This window comes from Hermetia illucens, chromosome 6 (genome assembly GCF_905115235.1).
Source record: "Hermetia illucens chromosome 6, iHerIll2.2.curated.20191125, whole genome shotgun sequence".
NCBI classification, from domain to species: Eukaryota; Metazoa; Arthropoda; class Insecta; order Diptera; family Stratiomyidae; genus Hermetia; species Hermetia illucens.
The window spans coordinates 25078631-25088395 of record NC_051854.1 but is presented as its reverse complement, the minus strand read 5'-3'; the positions used below and the strand labels follow the sequence as shown (position 1 = coordinate 25088395).

At 43.2% G+C, this 9765-nt stretch overlaps 1 protein-coding gene across 1 annotated transcript; it reads left to right on the top strand.

The window, feature by feature from the left end:
• The first annotated feature begins 396 nt into the window (after nucleotides 1-396).
• Nucleotides 397-2691, top strand: LOC119660379. The gene is made up of 6 exons (XM_038068898.1): nucleotides 397-621; nucleotides 1549-1699; nucleotides 1771-1962; nucleotides 2021-2108; nucleotides 2182-2340; nucleotides 2521-2691. The coding sequence occupies exons 1-6, from the start codon at nucleotides 549-551 to the stop codon at nucleotides 2632-2634; spliced, it is 777 nt and encodes a 258-aa protein (XP_037924826.1). The 5' UTR covers nucleotides 397-548; the 3' UTR covers nucleotides 2635-2691.
• Nucleotides 2692-9765: the final 7074 nt, after the last annotated feature.

Here is a 9765-nt window from a genome sequence, read left to right as displayed (position 1 = left end):
TAGAAGTTTGTGGCATCAAAACGGCGCACCAAAGCGCTCCTCGGAGCGGCCACTGATACCTACCCTACCCCTAGCTACGTGAAAATAAGCCTCCTAATATAGTGTGTCGCGAGTTTCACGAAAATTAGCAATCTTGATGCCATCACTATACTACAGGACAGAGCGAAAGTGGTTAGATTTTAAAATAAACAAATTTTATTCCTACAAAACCCTACAAGCTTTGCTACACGTGCATATCAACTTCTTACAAATGCATTCAACATTCGGCAAAAAAACCACGAACAATTCGTTAATTGCGAATGAAAGGCTGATTCATATCCCCCATGATTGCCCTTGATTCATGCAAGCTTTTATATCCGCTCCATATCGAACAACACTTAGCGGGCTTCAGTACGAAGCTCGCGTGTTTGTGGGGTATTTAAAACTGATAAGATATGACAGTGGACAAAATTAATCCAAAAGTATTTAGTCAACAATAACAAAGGAAAGTGATTACACCGCGGCGTGTACTGATCAGATGCAGTAGAGCAATAGATGTGATAGTTAAGATGTGTCGTGCTGTGGTTCTAGTTTGTGGGCTGGCCAGTCTAATATGGCTAAGCAGTGCAACAATATCCAATGGTAAGACGCATCTGAATGATCGGCTCTTTAGGAGTTGGTTACTCAACCATTTCTCTTGGTATTAGGTGTATTTAAGCGGGGGTGAGAAGTGTAATGTCACCAACTGTGTTTATGACGCACTATGGCGACCAACTCTTTATTGAGAATGAGATGCGTAGATCTATTGTGAATAGATGACAGCTCACCGGAAGACGGTTTTCTGTGAGAAGGAATTGATGTTGGATTTTAGTGACTAAAGCAGGAACATGAGAATATCGTTTGGCATTAATCATGTTTAAATGCTTGGGTGCCATAGCCCAAACGGGGGATCCGTGGACCAGAAAAACGTGACAGTAAGTTGCTCTCCATTTGGTCCGGTCCAAGATGTGGATGTAGACTTAGGATCCCTCACTGTCCTAAACAATAATTATTCATATGTATGTTATGTTTATGCATCAATAAAAATGGAGCAGATATCTTATTGCTTCCAGGGCCGAAGTGAAGCAGCGTCTGAAGAGTTTCAGCCATTTTTTGAATTTCGAACTTTTGTTCCAAGTTTGAAAGTTGAATCTTTTGCGATTTCGGTTCCTTTTCAGAAGCGACTATATATCTGCTTTGAAGGAAAAAAACTGGGATAGTCAAAATAAATGACATGGTAGTTACTAGTTCGTTCACATATGATTGTGTTCAAGTTATACATTCAACCTTGATCTGAAGGGGATGGAAAGGGGAGATTCCCGGAGTTTTCTCGGGATCCGGAATAGAGAGAGTTTTCTCGAGGCCCGGGATAGGAATTTCTATGGAAAAATGGGTAATAGAGGGATTAGTTTAATTTTCATGACCAGACTCGTATGATATTCACTCTTTTCTCTCTAAAGGTCGTATATATTTATATGATTTTTGTTTGTAAGAATTGTATAGTAAAGACTTTTTTATGCGTGTTTATAGTTGTAAGCAGAGTAGATGAGTCTCATATACGTAACACTCTTGAAAACTTTCGTCGAAGGATGTGCTACCACGATCCCAATGGTCTTTCACAATTAGAACCCTTAGCTCTAAAGGAAGACGTGCCATTAGAGGTTAATAATGACATTGGCAAGTAAGTATGTTAACTTACCTCATTTTTTTGTCCATGCACACGTTGTAATAACCAAAGCCTTTTTTTCACAGATTAAAAGGATACATTCGCAACGTCCACATAAGTGGACTCTCCAATTTTGATGTCGACGATGTTAAATTCCACGTAGCTGGTTTCGAGTTCACATTGAATATATCCCTCCCAAAAGTGGTGGTTTCTGGGGAATATGCGTCGAAAGGACATATTGGAGAACTATTCAATTTGGATAGTGAAGATAAATTTGAGTATGACTTTGATATCAATATGTTATCATCATGTATCTTTCTACGATGTTTTCTCTAGGTTCGAGCTACATGGAGTACGTTTAAACACTAAAGGCGGCTTTGTCTTTAACAATGAGAAATGGGCTTTGGACATCGTTAACTTGAAAGTATTGCTGAATATTGATGACATTTTAAAACCAGAAGAATATAAACTGAAAAAGATCTTTCTCTCTATTGCAGCCTTCCATACAAAATATGGTGTCAAAATTTCAGGGATTAGCGCAAGATGATGAGGCGAATGAATTTTTGAATGAAGTAGTTTCCGAATTAACACCAAAGCATCTCGAAAAATACGTATCCTCAGAGTTTTTGGAATATATAATGAGAGGAATTGAAAAGGTACGGAAAGATTAGTATGAATATCGAAGATTGAGACTTATTCCAACTTTTGGGTTAATCAGACTGTACTTGCAGCTGTATCTGGTTTATTGTAGCTTGACCCCTAGTTAATTAACAAAATTCGATTGCATGTAGGACACTTATTTACTCAGGTTTTCTAAATTTTTCTTTATATTTCAGGTTGGTTCGGATTATTTCAAAAGTGAAACAGCTTTAGGCTTAGTCGACCTAATTACTGGTGAAACATCATTATTCCCACCAATTCAAGAAGAGAAGGCTTGTAGGATTAAGTGATTGTTGCTCGTGAAGTTATTTTATTCTTGTTTTTTGATTAGGTTTCAATAAATTAATTGAAGCAGAAAAATTCTGTTATATTAATTGGGAAATCATATCTTTTTCTCCAAGAATGGACTATACCTTGGCTTCTTTGATATGAGTCATCTATTCCTCCTTGCCAGTTACATATATACTTATAAGGTCCTTCTTTTATTCGCTTCGACTGCTACAGTCTGCAGTTGAGATATTCTGTCTGGAAGGTGTTTTTTTCTTGGTTTTTAGCACAATCTAAAGCCGCTATCCAAGCCGCCAAGTTAAAGCCGTTCCCAGAAGTAGTAAGGTAACAAAATGCCACAGTTGTCAGCTCATGTGCATTCTACATAAAATCTATCATTCAAAATACAAATATCCCCTGCTAATACCTTCCCAAGTAAAATTAATAATAATATATTACTGCATTTTGGAAATTGGAAAAGCCCGCTTAGTTCACCTTAGAACCAATTGTGCAGAAACTCGACTCATAAGATAGGTTCCGAAACTTGAAAGTTTTGTACAAATTCCACAATAGTTAGCAAACATGGTGGATTAAAATAATGATTCCTATTGCACTCTAAGACATTATATGTTATCAGTATAATATGATGAATAGTCGTGCACCCAATGTTACTTGCATAAGAAAAAGCAAAAAAGGATTTAATATCTGAAGCCCCGAATTTCGGTCCCGTCTTCACTGGCACCCGACCTGGGGCTCTGATTCCATCTGCCATTTGGAGGAGATATTTTCGAAAATCCGCTTTCAGCTTTTTAGACCTAGAATATCATGTTTGTTTAGGCTGTGAACGAGAATTGTATGGGCATCATCGCTGGTAGACATTTTTTATAAATGCACACACACAAAAATATTTCAAATTTGCTTTTCAACGCAAACGCGTTTGGCTTTTCGGCACGTGGACGATGCTTTGAAGCCAAACGGGTTCGGACAGACAGGGCAAAGTTTCCTTGTTATTTCCGAACTAAGTCCACACACACCTCCCAATTGATAGCTCCGGATAACCACTAATCAACCTGGTGGTGAACTGATATGAACAGCGACAATGACAACGACCCGACATGGCATTCATTTCTGGTTTAACAAACGACTCGGAATAGGATGAGATGAGATGACACTTGTGGCATTCTGTTACCTTAGTACGCGAGAGTGGCATCCTGTGAAAACGGCTTTCAGATTAATGTTATAGGTTGGTACAGGGATCCCTGGGAAGCGCATCAAATCCATTGCCGCAATTGAGAAGACAATCCAGATGATCACAACCATGAGAGAAGCTTTCGAAGAAAGCTGTCCACTTAAGATACCCAAGAAGGGTAAAACACCATGGTGGAACTCGGATTTGGCTAAACAGAGGAGAACGACAAGGATGCTCCTCAATCGTGCTTTAAACTGTGATTCAGGCGCTAGCAGGAATCGCTATAAAGAAGCACAGAAGGCTCTAAAGAAGAGGATAAGATCAGTTAAACGATCATCATGGAGGCGCTTTTGCGAAGAGACTAATTCTCTCGAGGCAACCTCAAAGCTGAACTGGGATATTTATGTTTACAGAACAGGGAGGCGCACAGGAAGCGATGAAGAAACGGCAAACCATTTGCTTGAAGTGCACTTCCCAGGCAGCATCCAAAATCTAATCTCGGGTCCAACAGGTGCATACAGCCCTCAACCGAGAGACTGGAATGTGGCATGCAAAGTAGTATCACTGGAGCGAGTAAAATGGGCATTTAATTCGTTCCATAGATACAAGTCTCCAGGTTCCGGTCTTGAATGAAGTGCTCTAACACACTTCAAGGCCTAGATCCAATATGGATTGTTGCGCCAACGATTATTATTATAGGTTCGGATGGCATCATTCCTGCGCTGGTAATAGAGAGAATGGAGAGAGTGGAGAAAAATCCGCATATCGGTCGGCCAGAAGTCTATTGAAGCAGGATGTCTTAGGGGCTGCCCACAAGGACGGGTTTTCTCTCCATTATTATGGCTCCTGGTAATGGATACCCTGCTGTGGCTCCTGGAGGACAAAAAAGTCTTCGCGCAAGCTTTTGCGCACGACCTAGCCGTAATAATTACCGGCAAGTTTGCGGACACAGTATGAGACCCCTTGAACTCTGTATGAAATTCACAGTTGGTGCTTCCGCAATTGACTCACGGTGAACGCTAGGAAGACTGGACTAGTTATGTTCACTAGGAACGTCAGGGGGGGGGAGGGGCAGCTATACGCTACCCACCTTAGCAGGGGCGGAAATCCAGCTGGCGCAAACAGTCAAGTACTTAGGAGTACATTTCGACTCCAAGAAATCCTGCAGATTGCTCTGGTGCTGTAGGAATGCGATAGGTAAGACCTGGGGACTTTCACCAAAACGGATATACTAGATGTATACATCCATAATAAAACTAATTTTGTTGTATGCATGCATCGTCTGGAGGCCGAGACTGAATTTGGCTAACAGCAGGAAGTTGCTAACGCAGATTCACAGGCTTGGTTGCTAAAGTATTACTGGAGCAATGACTACTACACTGACTGCTACACTGACTGCAGCACTTGAAGCTATCCTAAATTTACCCCCCATTCACTTGGAGGTGAAACGGAAAGCAGCCAATGACGCCTATAGACTCGATACCATTGGGACGTGGAAACGCGACCAATCACACGGTCATGCCTCTATCTGGAAATTCCTTGAAAAACATCCGGCAACCCGGTTGCCGACCGATCATATGGTTTGCAGATTCGTCTTTAAAAAGACATACACTGTCGTAATCACCAAAAGAGAAGAATGGTCGACAAATGGCCATGAGTCTTTTCAGATTACAGACTTAATAATCTTCACCGACGGGTCAGACATGGAAGGCGGATCGGGTGAAAAGGTGTTCTCGGGGAATCCGATTATAAAACTGGCTCGACCCCTCGGAAAAATGACTACCATATTCCAGGCGGAGATATATGCCATTTCATTGGCAGCAGAAGAACGTCTGCGGCAAAAATGGTGGGGTCGCACCATTCGAATTTGCTCCTTCAGTCCGGCGACATTATCAGCACTAAATAGCAACAACCTATCAAGCCAGTTGGTGTGGAGTTGTCATCAGGTGCTGCTGGAACTTGGCCGACTGAACGAAACATTCCTGATGTGGGTGCCGGGACCCTCTAACATCGCCGGTAATGAGGAGGTTGACAGACTGGCTCGCCGAGGGTCTGGATCCACAATGGTGGGACCAGAACTCGTTCTTGGAATCCGACCAGCTACTGTCGAGTCTACTCTGAAGGGTGAAATTACAAGGACTAACGCAGCCGAGTGGAAAAATTTGGACTCTTGCCAGCAGCCGAAAATCCTTATGAAAGAGCCTAGGGCCACTAGAGCGGCATTTTGGTTGTCCCTTAAGAAATGGGACATGAAAACCCTAGTAAGGCTTTTAACGGGACACTGCTCCTTAAACTACCACATGGAAAAGATTAGGGTGGTGGTTTCGGCTATGCGCAGCCAATGTGAGGAGGATGAGGAGACGGCCCTGTACTTTTTATGCAGTTGCCCGGCCTCCGCAGATCTCAGACGAGAACACCTTGGCACGGTTTTCTTCAATGAAGAATCTGTACATTCACTGCCTCTGGAGAATGTGCTCAGATTCGCTAAAGCGAATAGGCGATTTACGGGGATAGTAAAATGGGCCTAACAATGGCCTGAGCGCTCGGACCTGCGGCTCCCCCCAGTAAACTAAACTAAACTAAGGCGACTGGACTTTGGAGTAGGGATGGTGGCTTGCAGCTTGGGCTCAAATTAAAATGACAATAAGCATAACGACACAACCGGCTATAGCCGAAATTTTCAGAAGGAGCAACAATACACGACGCTCGGCGCTTCTGACAGCTAAAATGGGAGATTCTACTTTAAATCCCTTTGCAACAAGCGCGAAGTTGAAACGGTCACCTACTGAAAAAATAGGAAGGCTCACGGTGACAACGATCAAGATGACTAGAAGTGAAAAAGGGAGTGACACTGTAGAGGCTAAAAGAAGAGAGGAGAGACACGATCGAGTTCGAATTCGGAAAAGCGGCCACGAGAAAAGATGCCAAACTCCGAGCTTCGTGAGACCCCTTTGTCGGGAAAAAAGGGTAACGAATTCCCCAATCAGGCGGAAATGCAAGTCATTTCTCCGGAGAGGATGGACCTCGTTAGAAAGACAAGGGTAGAGGAAGAGAGGCTACTCAAAAGGAGTGGTCCTATGGAAAATGAAGGCTACTATTATCGCCCAGCGAAAATCTCCATGGATGTGAAAAATGACATAATGGAGATGTAAGAACTGCTGGACCTTAATGTACACCAGCGAAACTCCTGGGAAACAGCCGAAGAGGAAGTGAAGAGAGAGCACATCGCTAGTGTAGCACCTAGTTGCATAAAACGCAGTGCCTTCAGCGCGCCAGAGGAGGAAAAAATAATCGACAAAAGGAGATCTGCCGACAAGGTCGTAATAAGAAGGATTCCGCGAGGTGGTAACCAAGCGGACCAAGCAACGTCGAAAAAAGAAGAAAACTCAGCAACAAAAACCTAAGTTGAATAGTGACAATAGTGGCTCCACTGTAACAGAGTCGAAGTTTACTAAGATGGCAACATCAGCGCCAAAAAAAGAGAAGCGGAAAACCACGGTCAGAGACCATTCTCATCAAGCCTAACAAAGGGAGATCTTTCGCGAAAATTCTTCGAGAAGTCCACAACAACGCCAAACCAGAAGACGCTAGAGTAGATGTCAAATCTATCCACCGGACTCGAACCGACGATGCACTTTTTGAGCTGGTAATGAGGGAGTAGGCAGAAGAGTATATTCTACGAGATAGTCCAAAGCATTATAGGCATGAAAACAGTGGTTCCCAGCCTAGAATCCATGTGCGCCCTTGAAATAAGGGATCTGGATTTGCTCGCTAATACGGAAGAGGTGGAGGAGACGATAAAAAGGGATTACCCAGATGTGAACAACGCCGCTGTCAGCTCCAGAGGTCAAACATTTGCTATTGTCACTGCCCCTGAAAAGACAGCGAGCTAACTTTTCCATTGCGGCAAAATAAAGATCGGGTTGGTTATTTGCAGAATACGGCCAAGGGAATTTCCAAAGCGTGGTTGTAAGTGCTGGGCATACTGACATATAGCAAGGGCTTTCAATGCAGATCAGTGCACTTGTGTTACAAATGTGGCGAACCCGGACACAAAGCAAAGACTTGCGAATGGGAAAGTGATGTGTCCTTTGCGCCGCGGCCTGCAGAAAGAATATGTGGCTCATGTTCCCGGTTCTGGGTGTTGTCAGGTCTCCAAAGAAGAGTTACGGAAAGTGTAAAGTCAAGCGCCATCATGATCCACATCCTGCAAGCAAACATGCATAGGAATGCAACTACTTCCGATCTGATGGGACAGATGGTGCAAAAAAAGAAGAGTTGTCTTGTTGCTTCTCAGCGAACAGTATTGAGATAGGAGTTCATCATCGTGGTATGCCGATATATTTGGCACTGTTGCCATTTGGGTGAGAGATACAATTAACTTCCGAGTACGAGCTCATGATCGAGGAAATGGTTTCTTTTGGGTTCGTTGTGCGGAAGTAACGTTTTCCAGTGTTTGCCTCACACCGAACGATTCTATGCAAGCTTTTCGGAATAGGCTCGCCGCTTTGGAGGACGAGATTAGAAGATTAGAAACACGAAAGGAAAATTCTAGTCGGAGGAGATTTTAACGCCGGAGCCCTCGAATGGGGTATGCCTCAACCAGATTCTCGAGGCGAGGATCTCCCACTGGAAGTTTGCGGGATTTGTGCTGATAAGCAACGGCAAAGGAGATTCCGAGGCACCGTCAGCGTATCGTCAGTATTTTGACCACAGCGGGTTTCAGACCGAGGCGATCCACAATTGATGTCATTGAGGAGATGGTCTAAGCGATAAAACTGGCTGAGGCACACAGTCGCCACTGTCGGCGAGTGCTGGTCCTTGTGACCCTTGGCGTAAGAGTTCTCTCTGGCGTGTCCAGGCGAAATTTCCACCTCCGGAAAAAAAGGTAGACAGACAGACATTGAATCGATTCTAATAAGGTTTTGTTTTACACAAAACTTTAAAAATAGAATCCACCTAAAGTCATCGTAGACGGATAAGATGTGCCACAAGCGCGTGAGGTCAAATATTTAGATGCTAAGCTCAGCTAGCAGTAGTAGACACATCCTAAGAAAAAAGGACAAGTTAAATGCCAGGTAGAGAGAAATGTACTGGCTGTTGGAGAGGAATTCTCAGTTCAAGTTCCCAATTTATAAGCAGATTCTAAGGCCCACATGGACGCACAGCATCCAGCTCTAGAGCTGTGCCAGAGAATCAAACCTGAAGATCATGCAAACATTCCAAAATAAAGTGCTTAGAAGCATAGTAGACGCTCCCTGATTCATTCGTAATGAGGATCTGCATAGGGACCTGAAAGTACAGTTGGTTACTGAAGTGATGAGAAAGAGACGACTGAAAAGAGTAAAGCCGAATAACTTGCTTAAATAAAGGAAGCCTCATATTATAAGTTGCTGATCAATAGCCAGTTCATCAGCAAGCCAACCACACTGTTCCTCTACTGTTTTGCACCAAGTGCTCTTGGGCTGACCTATTCGTCGGTCATCTTGGGAAAGTGAATTCCACTGCATGGCGTAGGCAGCACTGTAATTGTCCTCCATTCTTAAAGTGTAACCTATCCACTACCATTTCCGCCTTTTGATCACATTGCGTACGAGGAATTTAAGGTTTAAGACAGAATCCGTCAGTGTTACATCTTGTCATCGATATTGTTCCTTTTTGTTGTCGGTTACATACAGTCTTCATACTGCGTTTTCTGCAGGACGAGTCGTTAGATTTTAACATCTTTTCTTAAACACCTCGACTACGCTGTTTACTCTCTCACCGGACCTTAGCCAAATGGCGAGTAGAGTTGGACTGAAGGTAGCAAAAACCAGGCTCTCAGTCTGGCGGGTCATCGTACTCTCTCTATTTGCATTAATGGGCAGAGCATCGAAGGTGTCGATTAATTTGTATGACACCAAACTGGATGTCGGATTTCTAACGCTAGATCTGCTTTTCTTACCTTATCTAAAATCTGGAAATG